At 35.0% G+C, this 18,465-nt stretch overlaps 1 protein-coding gene across 1 annotated transcript in view; it reads right to left on the bottom strand.

Annotated features, from left to right (window-relative positions):
• The window catches only part of LOC115215831 (general transcription factor 3C polypeptide 3), a 44,597-nt gene extending 26,417 nt beyond the window's left edge, over positions 1 to 18,180 (bottom strand). The window contains exons 1-10 of the mRNA XM_029785156.2: positions 17,724 to 18,180; positions 14,321 to 14,531; positions 12,493 to 12,699; positions 12,334 to 12,362; positions 9,573 to 9,696; positions 8,082 to 8,158; positions 5,263 to 5,377; positions 4,000 to 4,172; positions 1,786 to 1,873; positions 402 to 460 (exon numbers count right to left, since the gene is read on the bottom strand). Coding sequence (XP_029641016.1) covers positions 402 to 460; positions 1,786 to 1,873; positions 4,000 to 4,172; positions 5,263 to 5,377; positions 8,082 to 8,158; positions 9,573 to 9,696; positions 12,334 to 12,362; positions 12,493 to 12,699; positions 14,321 to 14,531; positions 17,724 to 17,834 — 1,194 coding nt within the window. The 5' untranslated portion in view covers positions 17,835 to 18,180. The remainder of the gene's footprint in view (positions 1 to 401; positions 461 to 1,785; positions 1,874 to 3,999; positions 4,173 to 5,262; positions 5,378 to 8,081; positions 8,159 to 9,572; positions 9,697 to 12,333; positions 12,363 to 12,492; positions 12,700 to 14,320; positions 14,532 to 17,723) is intronic.
• Positions 18,181 to 18,465: the final 285 nt, after the last annotated feature.

Below are 18,465 nucleotides of genomic sequence, written 5' to 3' on the forward strand. Positions count from 1 at the left end.
TTTTGGTATCCAGGTAGTGGAGTCATGGGCTTGCGACAAGTGCCTATGACAGAGAGACATCACATGTTTAAAAGGAGAGAAAGGAGCACAGAAAAGTGGTCGTACTGAATAAGTTGACGGCAATTACCATGTACGTATGCATGTGTGTTTGTATGAAGCATATAGGTATATATACTTGAATGTACATCTGTACCCTTTGGCAACAACATTTATTTATGAAACTGGAAATACATACAGGCAAAAATGTTGTTTTTTTTTTAAATAAAAATGTGTAGACAAACAGAAGATTTGGTTTCAAATATTATTTCAGTGAACATAGGTAAAGAAAAGTAGTTTACAAAGTGCTGTTGAAGAGAAAATCTTATATTAGTTCAATAAATACAACTAAAGCGTATATTTACCTCAAGAGATTCAACAAATATCTTCTGTGATATCTGCATCTCCAGAATGGTATTAATATCTTCAAAAAAAAAATTATTATGAATTTAAATATACACTGGAAAAAAGATTAATTTACAAAAACACTTCAAAATAGTCTGCAAGAAATTTAATGGAGAAATACCATGACTACTAACACCACCATCACTTCATATTTGCTTTCCATGCCAGCATGGACTGGATGGTTTGAGAGGATCCAATAGGTTAGAGAGCCACATCTTGCTGCAGTGTTTCAGTTTTGGCATAACTTCTACAGTTGAATGCCCTTCCCAATGCCAATCACTTTATAAATTGTACTGGATGCTTTTGGGGCAGGTCTAGCACAAGTGAGATCACCTTGTAACTTAAAAGACTGAAGAGGTCCCTTAACTGAGAAAAAGAACAATAGAAATGTGTCAATGGGAAGGGCAGAAATAGATCTATTATTGTGATGGGGATTTCCTGACTTCATAGCATTATATGTGCGTGAAAGGGAAAGAATGAGGTGTAGCTTGAAAGAGAAAAAAATGGTAGTGATCATGTGCCAGACCATAATCTTAAAATACAAGAAAATGATAAAAGGATGTAAACACAGAAAATCAGAAAGAGTAGATGGGTAAAGTTGCAATAATATAAGAGATGATTAGAAATAGGAGTGAGAGTGAATACAGTGAATGGTGAACAAAAGTGGAGGGTGGCTGATGGTAAATATGAGTGTGGGATGGATGTCAATAGAAGTGATTCAGGGAAGAGGGAGTGATGACTAGCAATACAGAAAGAGTGAGCAGCAGAAAAAATACAATACACAGGAATAAGATGACAGATTGATAGCAAACAGTTTGAAGTATGTTGAATGAAATTTGGGAATACATGTGCTTTCTGCTGGCTGATTTTCGATTATCCAGTGTGTACTAGCATGGTATTAAATATAAGTCCCAATATTTTAAAATATACTGTCATTGCTCAGTTGTATGTTGAGTGTGATGTTGTATTCAACCAAATGTTATGGTAGCTATTTTTTCTGGGTTGAGTGAAAGATTTTCTTTCTAATGTTCTAGAATATAATGTTTGTAGCAATGGGAAAATTGTTTGGAATGTTGTGTGAGGGTTATTGCAAGAGGTAGCGGCTTAGAGGTGATCTATATATGCAAACTTTTTATAAATTCAAGAATTCAGGCTTCAAATTTAGCATGCATCTTCAAGTAGTGGCTAATCACACTGATTAAATCACGGCTGTTAGAGTTATATTAACTCTAAGCAGATGGGTGGTAAAAGTATTGCGACAAATCCAAACAAAAACGGATAGCCATACATAAATACATATATATGCATACATAATCACAAAAAATTGTGAGTAAACAAACTAACCTTCTGATGTGATTAAATTTGGGTAATTTTTACAAGCCTTTTGTAATGTAGACAAAGCTGTAGACAGATCGCCAGCTTCAAGATAAGCCTGTTAAAACAAAAATTAGAAAATACATAGGTTAAAAATGATAACATGTAAGATGATTACAACTACTTGAAAATAAAAAAAATATATTAATGGCAAAATCAGTGACCAATGGTTGCTTATTTTTCTATATATTGTGAGCTGGAGCGAATCCCTGCCATTTCTAGCAGTTGGGTGTTCATAACTGATGATGGGTACAAGCCCAAAACTTTGATTTTGTGATCTCATCGTCTGCAAGAGGATGATAGGGGTTTACCTCCCTGCTTGCAATATACACAGAGTGCAGGCTGCACCAGTAACCAGCTGGCAGAGGGTCTGCCAGGAAATAAAACAATAGTAACATCAAACAGCCATATTGATGTGGTGACAAATATTACATCTTAGTATGGTTACTACTTCCACCACTTATTGGGATTCATATATATGTAATATTCCTATGTAAACAGTCATTTGCTAGAGGACATGCATTCCTGTCCCTACAGTTGAGTATATACATTAATATATTTCTTTTATTGCTTTTTTTTCATTTGAGCCATGCAGCTCAGGTCATGCTGGAGCACCACCATAATTTTATAGGATGTGTTACAAAAGATTTCAGACAAAGGAACACTAAAATCATATTAATTAAGCTGAAGTGAAGAATGAGTATATGTGTGTAGTTATTTGTCAAGAAAAATAAAATATATCCATTCCAAAATATAACAATGTCTGTTTCAGCACATGATTTCACAGGAATCTTGCAAAACAAACACATAAATGTAAAAAGAAATATATATTTCTTTTATGTGTGTATGATGATACATACATTAAAAATGAAAAAATTGTAGTGTGTCAAGAGAAAATGTGTGACTTTACAAAAGCTATCAGAAGTGTTCCACAGCCAGGCATGCTACTACCTATTCTCATCCAAATGTACTATATCTGGTCTCTGCTGACTTGAGTTATTTTGAGAAGGATGACAAAAGTTGCCAGTCTCAGCATTGATAATTTGCTGTAAAGATTACACCAACACAAAGATTTAAAGCAACATTAAGTAGGTGCAATGGGACATCAGTTTTCAAATTTACAAATGTAGAAGCTTTGGCTAGCTTCTCTTTGACTTCTGCAAAAGATTGCAAAGCAGTAAAGTTGAGCATGATAGGACTGTTCTTATTTCTTTCACAAAGTAAACCTGTTAAGGGTTGAATTGCTTTAACATAATGGTATAATATATCTACAGAAATTAATGACCTAGAAATTTTCTCACAAAATCAAAGGGAAATCAAAGGGAAATCAAAGACTGATCTTACTTTTTTCACATATTAGTTGAATTCCATCCTTATCAATAGCATGTTTCAAGTAGATTAGGGGAGAAACTTGGTATTTACAGTTCTGAGGATTAATAATCCCTGCTCAATAGGTAGAGAAGGTTTTGGGAGAAAAACCATAAGGTGTACCCAGTGCGAGTTATGGACATAAGAGGTGCAGCAGTATCATTGGATGACTAACAGAGAAAGTAGTCTTTACATGTCGCAGATGTATAGGTACATTAAATACAAGGAATGTACAAAAAACAAACTCCCTGCACACTTTAGAAAGGGCATCCAGCCATAGAAACCATACCAAAACAGACATGGAGCCTGAACAGCCCTTCAGCTGGCCAGCTCCTGTCAAACTATGATACTACAACATATTCATGCCTGCACTTAATTATATACGTTCCAAAATACAAGTGTGTTGTGCAAAGTTTCCATTATTAACCTTGTCTTTCTAGAGTAATTTATTCTTTGTGTGTGTACACATCCCAAAAATGTAACTAAGTTACATACACATGGTCTTCTCACATCAGAATAGTTGTAATCATCTTACAGAGACTTATTTTTACATATGTATTTCTTGACTGTATGTGATACATGAGAAACAAAGAAATTTTCAAAAACAAGTACAAAAATTAACTTCCTACAATTGTTATCTATTAGAAATTATACTGTTTTCTAATGACAAAATGAAAATGTTCCATCAAATAAGAAAAAATTTATAAAATTTAAATTGAAATTCCATTGTTAAAATTATATTTTAAAATATCTTCAATTGATGGGTGGTCAGATTACATAAACAAATAGAAAATGAAACTTTTAACTTTCACATACCCGTGAAGTATCCCTAGCCAGTCTCCAGTAATCTTCAGCATCAGCACCACCAGCAGTCATTAACTGAAGAATGCTTTGGTATCCTTCCAAAGCTTTTGAATGTTCATCAATTTGTTCATATAAATTGCACCTCGCCCAAATATAATCTGCATTCGATGCATCACACCGGATTGCTAGTAATAACGAAGAGAAAAGGACAATAACAAACAATGAACAGTGTATCTGGTGGGATCTAAATATGAATAAATGTAATGCTACTTCTTTCAACATTCAACAAAAATCCAAGTGTTACTCTAAGATAGCAACTCCAAAAATTAAGCTACACTAATAACTATACAAAAATACCAGTGAGAAGTCTTTTGATGCAGGTAAAATAACATTTTGACAACTTGTTCAATGATTTGAACAGTTATCAAAATATTAAGTCAATGTGTTTATATCTTTCTCATTTCAAATAATACCAACTGAAGTAAAAAAAAAAAAAAAAAAAAAAACTCCTCCATTGTAAATTAACATTTATAGATAGTAACGTAATAGAATTTTTTCATTTGTTTAATGTTATATAAATCATGAAATTGAAGCAACTGCATAAATTATTAAAATAAATATGCTTAACCTTTTTGATTCCCACCCACCTAATACTGTTCTGATTCTATAACAAAATATCAGGTTTTAATCTATTCTTATTTAAATTAAAACCTCCCACCATGATTTTATATATGAATCTTCTGTGAAGTTGCTATGAATAACATAAATAAATGGAAAAGTTAGCTATTTTTATAAATCCTGCCAAATTCTAGACAATTTTCAAAAGATTTAAAATTACATTTCTTCTCTAAAGCTAATCAGTATCAAAATAATTAAAAGAAAAGTCTATATATATCTTGATTTCTTGCACTAGCTTTGGTATTTTCTTTCTTACAAAACATTGTCAAACTGTTTTAATATCTGTTTCAATATAAATAGCTGAAATCAGCAGAATATTTAGATACATAAACATATCAATTTTAGTAAAATAAGCTTGTAAGAAAATATAAAACCTTAACTGAGCACAAAGTGTAGCTGGTGGGATCTAAATATGAATAAATGTAATGTTATTTCTTTTAATATTCAACAACAATCCAAGTGTTACTCTAAACTATCAATTACAAAAATTAAGTTTAAAGGCGGGAAATTACAAAAGAAAAATAGTAATTCTTTAAACTTTATCACAAGCAGAATAAAGCCAATAGCTGAAAAAATTTCTTTTAAAATAACAATTACCTTTACTATAACAAGCAATAGCTTGCCTGGGGTTATTCAGTTCTTTTGACATATGAGCAAGACGTGCCCATTCCTCTGGGTCATTTGGCCACAGGTGAGCGGCTATTAGATATAACTAAAAAAACAAACAAGAAAACAATACAAACCCTTTGGTATTAAAATATAAAGTTTTTGATAATCTCAAAGCAATCAAAAAAAAAATTATAACAAATACAAAAGTGTACCACAGCATAACTAATTAAAAAAAGAGCATTTTGAAAAATTTAATGCCATTTCTAACTCAATCAGATTTCAATAAAATTAAAAACAAAAAAAAGAACACTGTGTTTGTATGAAACAGATGTTGGGAAACTAACCAGGTAGTCAGACACTGAAATGTTAACTACAGCTATTATTGTATACAAGTGGGCAAGACATTTTGTAGATCACCTTGTTTTTGGTGAACATGTCTTTTCTGTTAATATAGAAAAATTCAATTAAAAGCAAAATAATAATAACAGTTGTTTCTAAGTTAGGCAGTAATATGAAGAAGAGAGGGTAGTCAATACAACTGACCCTCACACTTGACTGCAAAGATGTATATATAACCTTTATTTTGCTTGCTATGTTTTCTATATTGTCTTAGAGATTTCAGAGAAGACTGGAAAATGCATGTTCTAAAGGTGGATTTGAAGGAAACAATTGAAGCTGCCAATACATATGAAGGAGAAATTTCCAAATCATCTGAACTATAGCATGATCACAAATAAAAAAAAAAAATCTTGAATTTGCCAGTGTTTTTGAAACAAATTCCATCAGTAGCATAAATAACAAGAACACAGACATGAAGGCAATCATATTAACAGATGTTCCCCACAAAATTACAAAAAACAAGAACCAATTGGAGAAGGAAATCAAGTACATTGAGTTCTTCACTGTGTCACAGTTTGAATGAAGAGTCAAATATACATAAAAGCAGATTGGTGTTGTTATTGAAGAACTGAGCAAAAGCTTTGAGGCTAAGTACCACCTAAGCTATCTCCAGAAAAAAGCAGTTGTAGAGAAGTAGCATCTTATATATGAAATATATAAAAGTCAAGGGACTATTGAAACTGAAGGTGTGTACTTTATTGTCAACAATGATTTAAAAGAATACAGCAAACTTTGCAATGATCCAACAACTCTTTTGCCTTCAAAGTTCATTCTTTCTTTATCTGCTCCCTTCTTATTTTGTAATCTATTTCTTCTTTCCTTCTTATACCTTATACCTTTCTTCGTAGCTGAAACACTTTTCACAATCACATACTATTTATTTCTTTTATGCTTTAAAATAACTTATTTATTTTTTCCCTCACTTCTTTTTATTTCCTTTCTTTATACACACTCCACTTGATGTCACTATTTATTCTGGGCAATTATTCCTCTCATCACATTCAGCCACCCTTCTAAGAATTATGTACTGTGCATGTTGTAAGGACTTATATATTATGGTTCATGTTTAGTGATATTTGCTTTCGTCCTTTTTAAGAACTAATATTTTATAATGTTGGCACCAAATTGCATAATAATATCCACAACTCACAGGATCCATCAAAATAGCTATAAAGATTTGATCATACTGTGTACAATTATGTAACAACTCATAATATTCATACACTTATAATTGTTTGATCATCTCTCTCCCAACTCTCATTCTGTATGTACTTATATACAGATAAGCAGACAGGCAGAAAAAACTCGAGAGGTGATTTGGTGATATAGGATTCAAAAAATGCTCCAGCTAAAGAAACAACTCGTAGCTACAGCTGAAGAACTAAAATATAAATTTACAGCACATAACAACAAATATTCAATAGAGTATTTGCCAAAGATCCCAAGTCAGTCTATCACAGTTTCAATGCGAAAGGCTCAATCTCTGTAAAAGACACCACACATAAGATCTAGTTGAGGGCTATTGTAGATCTGTTTGGAAACAAATTTTGAATTTAACAAACAAGCTGTATGGCTAAAAAAACTGGAGCAAGACTACTGCCAGCATGTCTAGCAAAAGTAATGTGAAAGAGAGAGCAAAATAGAGGAATCAGTTCTGCAGAAAATGTCAAACAGGAAATTCTCAGTCCCAGACCTCATGACAGGTTACTGACTGAAGAATTTCACCTTTTATTGGTTAGATTTCATATGATTGCATGGAGAAAGTATCAAGGGTACACAAAAACTACCCCAATAGTTATCAACTATCACCACACTTCATATCCCACAAAACATCTAAACCACCTTGTTCTTGTAGGCTTTTGAGCAGTAAAAATTATACACCAAGTGCCTCAATTTGTTCTTGCAGACTCATTGTGCCATCAACAACATTATTACACCTGAGCAAGTTGGAGGAAAGAAGGAAGTGTGGGATTGTATACAGTAGTTATTAATTAACAAAATGATCCATTCATATTTTTGCTTAGAATTTTATTCTAGAATGGTGGTCTGATGAAGTATATGACTTTTATGCAGAGAAACTGCCAGTAGTCATCAACAATGTTTTAGCCAACCAAATAAAATATACACACGCGCGTGCACACAGCTCATATACCCTCTTCCATATCTATAACGCATCTTATTACTTCAACAGTATCACACACTAGAGAGTTACTTTAAAGTAGTTGTAGTAGTGCAACAGTGTTAGATTTGAGAGCTGGACAGTAGTTGGAAAAATACCAGAGTATGGTTAGGACTTGGTTTCAGGAAAATTAGTCTTTTATTATTAGGCATAACAAAAAGATTAGAACTTATCTATTCTCTTACTGAGAATAGATGAGATCAGTTAGAAATAATTAAAACCAATTTACTTGTAGAGATTTCTCCAAATCACCCATTTCTTCATAAAGCATGCCAAGAGTTTGGAAAGGAACAATAGCTTGTGGAGCTGAAAGAAAAGAAAAATCAGTAGTATTTTATCAGATAAGAATAGCAATATATAAGATACACGAGAGTTCAAAAACAAGAATTAAATTAGTCAATTTCAACATACTTAAATGAAAAGATAGATTTAAAAGACAAGTGAAAATAAACCAGAGTTTATAAAAGGTATTATAATTGCAAATCAGATTTAATACTGACAGACTAGCTTAAGGTGACCCGCTTTACACGCGGGTGAGAGTATGGTTGTTAGTTTCTGTTTCTTATTGCCACATTCTCCCTCTTTGTTTCTCTCTCCTTTCTCTCTCACTTTCCCACTCTTCCTTTCTCTCTCCCTCACTTTCTCTTACTCTCTATCTTTCTCTCTCCCATTTATAAAAAACAAAAGATCTTGAGTAAGTTGAGAAAGAAAATATTTTGAAAGATGAATCATAAATATCAGGCAGTGACAATGGAAAGCACACTTGCCTTCTGTATGCGCCACTACTTGAGCGATTAAAAATAAGGAAAAAAAGGATTTTACAGTTAAATTTAGTACTTAACTGCTGAGTACTGCAAGGCAAGGAAGAGAATTAATGTTGTGATGACTGAGAAATTGGTCCTCTGCCTGCCTATTTATTTATTTATCTGTCTTTTTGTCTATCTATCTACCTATCTATATGAAAAACTGCCGAAAACAATGTACATGCAGCAATGAAAAGTTCATAGAAAATGCAAAGTTTTGCAGTTGTGTTGTTTTTTCTTGGAAACTATAAAAAGGAAACATTTTTTTTTTGTTTATGTGTTAATAAAATATGAGTGAGTGTACCTATCCATCCAATGTATTCTTTTTCCACTCTTGGTTACCCTGTCAGTATAAAATGCCCTGTTGTTAGATCATACATTATGTTTATGTGTGGATTGTTTGGGTGTGGCAGACAAGGAAGGGGTTGTGTTGTAGTAGGTGAATAGGCTCGATGAAAGCCTGCTTAAGTCAATCAACACTGCTATGAATATAGTTGCTAAAATCATGTTGTTGAGTAGCTATAGCAAATATCATTTGACCAGACAGTTTAAGTGTTGAACCATACAGTAATTCTGCCTGGGAGTAACCTAGGTCTTCTTTAACAGCATTATGTAAACATAGTAACACTATCATATTGGAATGTGCTAGTAATGCTACTTTAGGCTGTCAATAAAATCCTTCTATCACTCTGTTAGACTTGATTGTAGTTTGATTTGATTTTGATGTTGATGTACTTGACTCAATAGGTCTCCTCAAGCATGGCATGTCGCCCTACGATCCAAGGTACTTCTTTTGTGTGTGCTGGTTATGCGATGCTGGTGTGGTTACAGCTGTGAACTCACTTTATTTTCTTTATGACATCTACAAAACTATCAAAATTTCTTTCACAATAAACAAAAAAAATAGGATTTGTTACCAAGGCGAATAACTTCAAGACACATATTAATAGCTTCTTGGTGCTCTCCACGGGCAAACTTCAGATTAGCTTCTCCCATTAAACCTTGTAAATGTTTAGGTAGTTCAGTTTTTTTGCGACGCTGCTGCAAAAGAAAAAAGTGTTCACATTTCAAGTTTAATAGTTGAACCCCAAGTTATACAAAATATAAAAAAGAAATGGAAAAAGATAAAAATGATATTTATCACTCTGAGACATGAATTTATTTCTATCTTGCCATAGACATTTCAGATTTTTTAAACAAAGCACACTACTTGTATCAGTTTTCCACATTTAGAAAAAATGAACTACTCTATTCCCATAGCTGATAATTCATATATTTGTTCGGATACTAATAGGAAGTTTTTCAAATGTAAAAACAAGATTTATTAGCTCCTATGATGCATTAGTATTAGAAAAGAAAATGGAAAAAAATTTCTTTTCCAGCCATAAAGACATTACATCAGCCAATATCATTAGATTAAATTGCTATATTTCAAAGCTATATTTGCGAAGACCTGTTGGGGCAAGTGAAATCGGAATCGAAATTGAACCAATCCTATGACTGGCACCCGGCAGATGCCAGGACCCCTGGACTGGAGATACGTAGAAAGCACTATCCGAATTGTGGCCGATGCCAGCGCCGCTTCAACTGGCTTCCGTGTCGGTGGCACGTAAAAAGCACCATCCGAATCATGGCCGAAGCCAGTGCCGCGTCGACTGGCTTCCATGCAGGTGGCATGTAAAATGCACCAATCCGACCGTGGCCGATGCCAGCCTCGCCTGGCACCAGTGCAGGTGGCACGTAAAAAGCACCCACTACACTCTCGGAGTGGTTGGCGTTAGGAAGGGCATCCAGCTGTAGAAACATTGCCAGATAAGACCAGAGCCTGGTGCAGCCTTCTGGCTTCCCAGATCCCCGGTCGAACCGTCCAACCCATGCTAGCATGGAGAACGGACGTTAAACGATGATGATGATGATGAGGATTTCAAAGTACTCATTAATAAAGCCTACAAACACATTCACTGTTGTTCATCTATATGTCCCACAAAATATTTTAGCCCTAAGACTTGTGAACTGCTCAAGGAGTATATATTTTCAAATGAATTTGATTTTCAACTGATTTCACTCTTATTACATGTCTATGGTAAGCAGGTGAGCTAGTGATATATATCAGGTCATTAAGAATAAAATGGCCGATTTTCTTATGCACCAAGTTTGACAGTCATAAACTCTAATGTTTTATCCTGACAATTCTTTGTATTACAACATTGAAGAGTAACATCATCACTTTTTGAAGTGAAATTCACAGTGTCTGATTATATTGTGAGCTTTCTCTTGTAAATCAATTCTTGTGAACCTGGGATAAGTAAAAAATTCATGTTGTTTATGAATATAAGTTCTGTTACGGAACTAATGCATTCCAGAGAGAGAGAGGGAGGGCAATGAGAGTGATGAAGGTTTAGAGAAAAGAGGGAGGCAGGGGGAAACAGAGAGGGAGGGAGATGAGGGAAAGGATGAGAGAGAGATCAGGAGAGAGAGATCAGGAGAGAGGGAGAGAAGGAGAGAGATCAGGAGAGAAGGTGAGCAGAAGAGAGGAAGATCAGAGAGAGGGAGAGCAGGCGAGGGAGAGAGGGATATCAGGAGAGAGATCAGGAGAGGGGGAGATGAGAAAAGAGAGAGCAGGAGAGAGGAAGAGCGAAAAAACAGGAGAGCGGTAGTGAGATCAGGAGAGGGAGAGCAGGCGAGAGAGAGATCAGGAGAGCAGAAGAAAGGGAGAGCAGGAGAGAGAGAGAGATCAGAGAGAGGGAGAGCAGGAAAGAGGGAAAGCATGAGAGAGGGAGAGCAGGAGAGAGGGAGACCATGAGAGGGAGAGCAGGAGAGAGGGAGAGCAGGAGTGAGGGAGAGCAGGAGAGAGGGAGAACAGGCGAGAGGGAGAACAGGCAAGGGAGAAAGGGAGAGCAGGAGAGAGGAAGAACAGGAGAGAGAGGGAGATTAAGAGAGATGAAAACAGGAGAGATAGGGAGAGCAGGATAGAGATCAGCAGGAGAGGGAGAGCAAGATATGGAGAGCAGGAGAGAGGAAGAGCAGGAGAGAGGGAGAGCAAGAGAGGAAGAGCAGGAGAGAGGGAGAGCAAGAGAAAGAGGGAGAGCAGGAGAGAGGGAGAGCAGGAGAGAGGGAGAGCAGGAGAGAGGAAGAGCAGGAGAGAGGAAGAGCAGGAGAGAGGAAGAGCAGGAGAGACTGAGAGCAGGAGAGAGGGAGGGAGAGCAGGAGAGGGAGAACAGGAGAGAGGGAGAACAGGAGAGAGGGAGAGCAGGAGAGAGGAAGAACAGGAGAGAGAGAGCAGGAGAGGGAGATAGGGAAAGCAGGAGAGAGAGAGATCAGGAGAGAGGGAGAGCAGGAGAGAGGGATATCAGGAGAGAGAGAGATCAGGAGAGAGTGATTGCAGGAGAGAGGAAGAGCAGGAGGTTAAAGAAAGAGAGCAACAAACATATGGTAGCACCCATCAGCTTTACAGACCACAGAGGGTGCTTAAAGTGCAACATCTGAAATCATCATCATCGTTGTTTAACGTCCGCTTTCCATGCTAGCATGAGTTGGGACTGTAAAGTCCAATTTTGACATGTAGTCTCAGCCATAAATGTATATTGTCATAATGTTTATCGGAAAACTGACCACAGAGCAATTTTTTCTACAAATCATAATAATCCAATGAAAGTACAGTAGAAAAAAAAAACTTACTTTTCGGATACGTTTTCCTTTCTTCTTACCTAAAGATAAGGAAAAAAATAAACTTCAAATTATTTATCTTTATTTTTGCTGAAAGAAAATTATATTGCTACAGTTAATCATTTCAAAATAGTTTAAAGTGGAAGACGAGTTAAATCTACTTATTCTTACGGGGTGTAGGTGTTGGGCTCCAGTCTTCATCTTTACTATCCACGATCATTCCTGCATCATCAACTTCCTCATCATCTTCATCATCTTCTTGTTCAGTAACACCAGCTTCAAGATCTTCCCCATCAGTTTCTACTTCTGTCTCCCTTGTATTTTCAACCTGGTGAAGGTTGTCCATTTCAGTACTGAATTCATTAAATGTAATTTGACCTATAGAGGAAAAAAGAAATCATAAATTTGGTAATTATACACTGCATATAGTTTGTCTTAATTAAATTTGTAAAAACCTTTTAGGCATAGTAAAAGCTGGTACTCAATACATGTTTTCCTGAAATTAATTAGATTAATCAGAAACACTATAAAATAAATTAAGCATTTTAAGCTATCAATAGAAACCTAAGAAAAATTAAATCAAATAATTCTAATATCTCAAATGCACAGTTGTATTGAGAAACCTGTAGTAAAATGGGTATTACATATAACACTTCATGTTGATTTTCATGGAAGGCTGAACACAATGTCTGCCAGGATATGCTGGTATCTATATGGATATGAATATCAAAAACAAATGAAAAAACAGCTAGGCACAAAAGATATCAACCAATGAGATAACTTCATTGGTATAGACGTATATTACAAAACGGACTTCTCTCCCTATCTTCAATATCTTTTCAATTGATTATTACTATTTTCCGCTTCTAGTCAAATCTGTTTGATGCACCAATCTTCTTGCTTCTTGAAACATCTTTCCTTTTAAGTAACAAAATAACATGTTTTGCTATACAAATTGACAATTTTCAGAGCCAACATTTTGAAACCAGCAATATTCATTTATCTTTTCATGGAAATAATGTATACTTAAGATTAATTGTAAAACCTGTTTAAAAAAGGGTATTAAATAGCTATTGCAAAACTGAATTTTTTGAGACACCACTAGAATGTTAAGTGAAGATTTTGTTATGAATGTGACATGTTTGGGAACCGTACATAGAACAGCAAACCAGCTGTGATTTGAGGTTGTTATAACCAACACAGGTGTTGGTGAGCACTTAAAGTATTTCTTTGTTATGAATGAAAGAGAACTTACTGAGACTGCAGAGAATGGAAACCATAACCCATTAGCATTTAAACCGGCCATATCCGGCCAAAAGTATTCTGCCTGTTTTATGTACAAACTGGCCAGATCTGGTCTCTCACACCAACCCTACAATATCATTTTAAAAATTAACAGCTTCCTCATCAAAATCTTATCGCTACAAGATAATGCATGATTAGTTCAAAACAATGTGGATAAAAAAGGATTAATTTTGGCAGAATAATGCGAACACTAAAGGGTTAAAGTAGCAAAAAAAACAGCTTCAAACCTTTTATGCTAGTCAATTATTTTATTCTCTCTCAGCCAAGCACCAACATTGTTTCTCATTGCTGCCAGTATATAACTTATTTACTGTCAAGTCAAATACCTTAGTGGTTATATGAACAGTAAGTAAAAACAATTTTTTGTTTTAATGATTTAATCTGGTGAAAGGAGCCTAGCCAATGGACTACATATGCATTTATAGTAATTTATGAGTGATTTAAAAAACAAAGACATCACAATCAACTATCTTGTGGTCATGTTTAATTCTATCCTTATCAGAACATGCAATTTTCCAAAGAAAATATATGAATACTGTTATATAAACAGAGTTGGAACACTTAGGTAAGTAAAAATTTTACCCAACACATTGTAATAAACTAAAATGTCTAATAATGTCAAATAGTACCAAATTGCTATCCAGAGTTTCCTTTTAATACAAAAGCAAGATGAATGACTGCTTTTAATTCTTACCATTCAGGAATTTTAGGGTAAGGTCTGTATTAAAACCAGACAATTTTACACCCATTGTTTCAATTGAACCTTCATATCCCTTGGTATCAACTTTTCCAGGTTCTTTTGCAACTGTAGAGGACTCTGCAGTTTTAGATGATGTACTAGATGTTGGCAGACATCCACTAATTTCCTCTTCTTCTTCATCAGAGCTAACCAGTAGGTCACCAGCCTGTGGAAAAAATGTGTTAAGCTAAATCAATCTGAAAGCAAGAGAAGCTAGAAACATACTTTTAAGAGCTTCACATAAGTCAAATATATACCACCATGACAATTATAATAAGTAAATATAAATAAAATGGTGCTTCTATCTGGCACAAAAACTGTAAAATGGTGCTTCTAAAAACTGTAGATCCAGCTCAGGGTTAGTTCCAGGTGATGCATAGGTATAAAAAGAACACAAACTGGGTTTAAAATTATCCATCTTGTTGTTTGTTGGATAGGTCATCATCATGTTACCTAGCTTGTTTATACCTGTTTAAAATTTTACCTGAAGATGGCGGATTTATGCTATTATATAATTTATGGATGCATCAAATAAAATTCTACCAAAACAGCTGTAGTAAATTTTAAACCCCTTTTCTGCTCTTCTTTATATATATATATATATATATATATATATATATATTGTACTTCTAGAATCTCAATTTTGTTATGATAGGTAAGTCTTCTTGAAACTACATATTCCCAGTCATCCTGGACTTTTGTCATTTCCTCAGTGAGGTTCAATGTCCTAAGATAAGTTTTCAGCTCTTCATTGGGTTACCCACTTCTGCAAGTTACATCCACATTAAGTGATCGGTACTTCATTATAGAGCTAAGCTCACCCATACACATCATATGTCCATATCAGAACAATCTTCTTTCTTGCACACAACATAGGATTCCTCTGATGTCCATCTTTTCTCTGAAAACATTTGTAGTTTGTTGTTCATGCAAACTAAATGGAGTATGCTGGCTTCATTTCTTTTTAGCCTTCTCAAGTCTCCTGCATCCAAGGCCCATGCCTCACTACCATACAGCATTGCAGTCCTAGCACAATTTTCCCTTCATTCTGAGGGGAAAGACCTTTGTTGCCAGTAATGGTAGTAGTTTGCTGAACTTTTTCCTTGGCTACTATACTTTGGCAGCAACCACCACCCTAATATTTAATCTTTTAGGTAGCAAAACCTATTGAATACTTCCAAAAAAACCAAAAGAATCTACCTTTGATGTGCACATAGTTCATACTGCTTCAGTGCATCTGTGAAATATGACACTTATTTCATCTGCTAGTTTGCCTGCGATTCAACTACGCCTCTTGTGTGACCATAGCTTACATTGGGTACAGCATATGACAGTTATACCTACTCCTTTTCTGCATATTGAGCAAGGACATTTCCCGGAAAATAGTTGAGTCATGTCTCTTTTTCCCCATTTACTAAAACTTTTGTCTTTGATATGTTTAACTTTAGGTCTCTCAATTCTTGATTTAGTTTCCATGCCAGAAATTTCTTCTCTGGTCCCTCCCCTAGAGAACTAGATTGTCAATATATAGGAGCTCCCATGCACAGTAAGTCTGAAACTGCACTGTGATGGCCTGTAGTACTATAATGAGAACTGAACATTGATGGATTGCTACCATCATGCTAAATTCTGAAATTATTGTTGACTATCACTATACTTTGTGACATAGATGAGTGAAATTCCAGTCTACTCAGTAAACAAGAACCTTGGTATCATAGTGGAGATAGTTATTTGGAAACACCCTCTTTTTGAGTAATCTTATTCAGTGTGCAGTTATTAGAAATTATGCTGCCTCAGTGTCTGAACTGAGAAGGCAAGGTTAATCATTGCTGTTGTACTGATAAAGTGTGGAGGAGAGAGGGCAATAATGTGTGCTATTTAAAGATTGCCACATTCTTCTGAATGCTAACTGTCAACCCTGTAACAGGAATGTTTGGCAGTCCCAAAACACTTAAAAATTGAACTTGGTTCACTGTATCTGATGCAAAAACATTGATAGGTCGTCTTGCAGCAAAAATTATTTTTACTGTGCATCAATCTTACAGAAGAGTCATTGTGATTCAAGTGTGACATTTTCTGCTGATAATATGGAACGAATCATTTAAGTAATAACTCTAACCATAATCATCCAGCAATGTACAAGACTTATTAGAGTAAACATATTTGTCTCCCTTGTTCTTTTCGCTAACTAGGATCTCCGCTTGCGTTTTCAGCAATCCTTTATTTGTGATTTCTGTTAAGTCAATTGCATATAGTGATGACAAACACGTTCTAAATAATTGTGATTTGATTGTCTTAGATATTAATAAAATGAAAAGTGTGCTATTATTGTTACTGAAACAAAGAAAGACATGATTAGACTGTTTATTAAGTCTACATAGGAGCCACGGCCAGTCAACGAGAAAACCTCTACGTTGTTGCTAAAGCTGCCAGAATATCAGTAATGTCACAAATAACAACCAACCGTCTTTAAAAAAGGGGCGGGGGATAACAGATATTGTAGTCCAAGATTAACTGTGCCTGAAAAGATGAGATGGTCATAGCTAGAATGTCTTTATATAGGCCTGCTAGATTAAGTGCTAACATGGGACTAAGAATTTTCTGACAACGAAGAACTGTATTTAGTTCTCAGCCTACAAAAAATAGTAGTAAAATTTCCATCAAATCACACCCTTTCATAATATGGCCCTGCATTTTATCATAAGTTTGACTTGAACAGGTCTGACAAGGGTCTTCACTACTGCATGATAACCAGTTTGACATATATGAGATAATGGTTGTCCTAATGAAAATCTTGACAAGGAACTAATAGAAACCTTTAAAACATCGTATATAATCACAGTCTAAAAAAAAACTCTGAGATGGATTTGTTTTGAAAGTTACAAATTTTACGAACAAAGACGAGTCAACAAATAAGCTTCTAAGTTACTGCTCAATCTAGAAATAACAGGCAATACTCCGTCGAATTAAACTATTAGTCACATAGGTCAAAACATCTTTCATGCGGGTACAGGCAACTGGCAAAAGATCAAAGAATTAAACAATAAAAGTCTGAAAATTTAAAAGTAAAACAAAAAATTCTCAAAATAACCCACCCACCCCCGTATTACTCGCGGGACCCTATTACTTTGTGAAATTAGCCGATGTTAGGGCACCTTCTTAAACTGCATAACTATTTAATGCTGAATAAAAATTAACACTGAAATAAGGATTGCTCTCGCCTCATTTAAGAAAAAATATTATATTCTAGGATATACCGAAAGATTATATATGCATTTGTTTTTCTAGGATATACCATTAAAATGAAAAGCTGCTAAAACGAAGAAAGATTTTTATCCAAATAAAAAATAAAACTAACCTGCTTCTTCATCTGCTTCCATCTCATCCACTGCTCGGCAGAAATTTCATTTTCGAGAATCTTAAAAAGCTGATTTTCAGAATTAGTTCCATCACCAGCCATGTTTTCCATTTTCACTAACTCCACAAGAGGCCTCTAAACTGAAGTTACTAAAGGGAGTAATTATTTCTTTTCTTAGCTCAGTGTGCTTGTTTAACCAAGACTAACTGATATTTATTTTTATTGACCACCAGAGTTATTAAAATCTACAATGGATTTTGAAAACAGGAGTTGCAATCTGAATGCAAAGGTTCAGAGTGTTTGCGTTACTAGAAATAATATCAACAACAATAACACAACACTGAACACCGGAGGTAATCACACGGTGTAGCGATTCCGGATTGCCTCCCGGTAACTTGAAATTGCATTCAGATTACTTGGCTGGCGGGATGAAATTGATTTCAAATTACCCCTGGCAGTAATTTGAAATCAGCCCGCTTTAATTTTGCTCATTTTGCTTTCAATTTTGGTGTATCAATGCAACTCTGAATTTTGATAACGATCAACCAATTACTTTATTTCCTAAATTAAAGAATCTGATATTATTTGGAATTAAAGTTGGGAAATTTGGGTAATTTTAGTCAATCAACAGACTGCGAAGCAGTAACAGCTTGTTACCATGACAACCGCACGTTGTGTTCCACCCGATTGTTGTGTTGATTCTTTACACCACGAGATTTACTTCACCCGCGTGTTTTGTTTC

This window comes from Octopus sinensis, linkage group LG9 (genome assembly GCF_006345805.1).
Source record: "Octopus sinensis linkage group LG9, ASM634580v1, whole genome shotgun sequence".
In the NCBI taxonomy this organism is placed as follows: domain Eukaryota; kingdom Metazoa; phylum Mollusca; class Cephalopoda; order Octopoda; family Octopodidae; genus Octopus; species Octopus sinensis.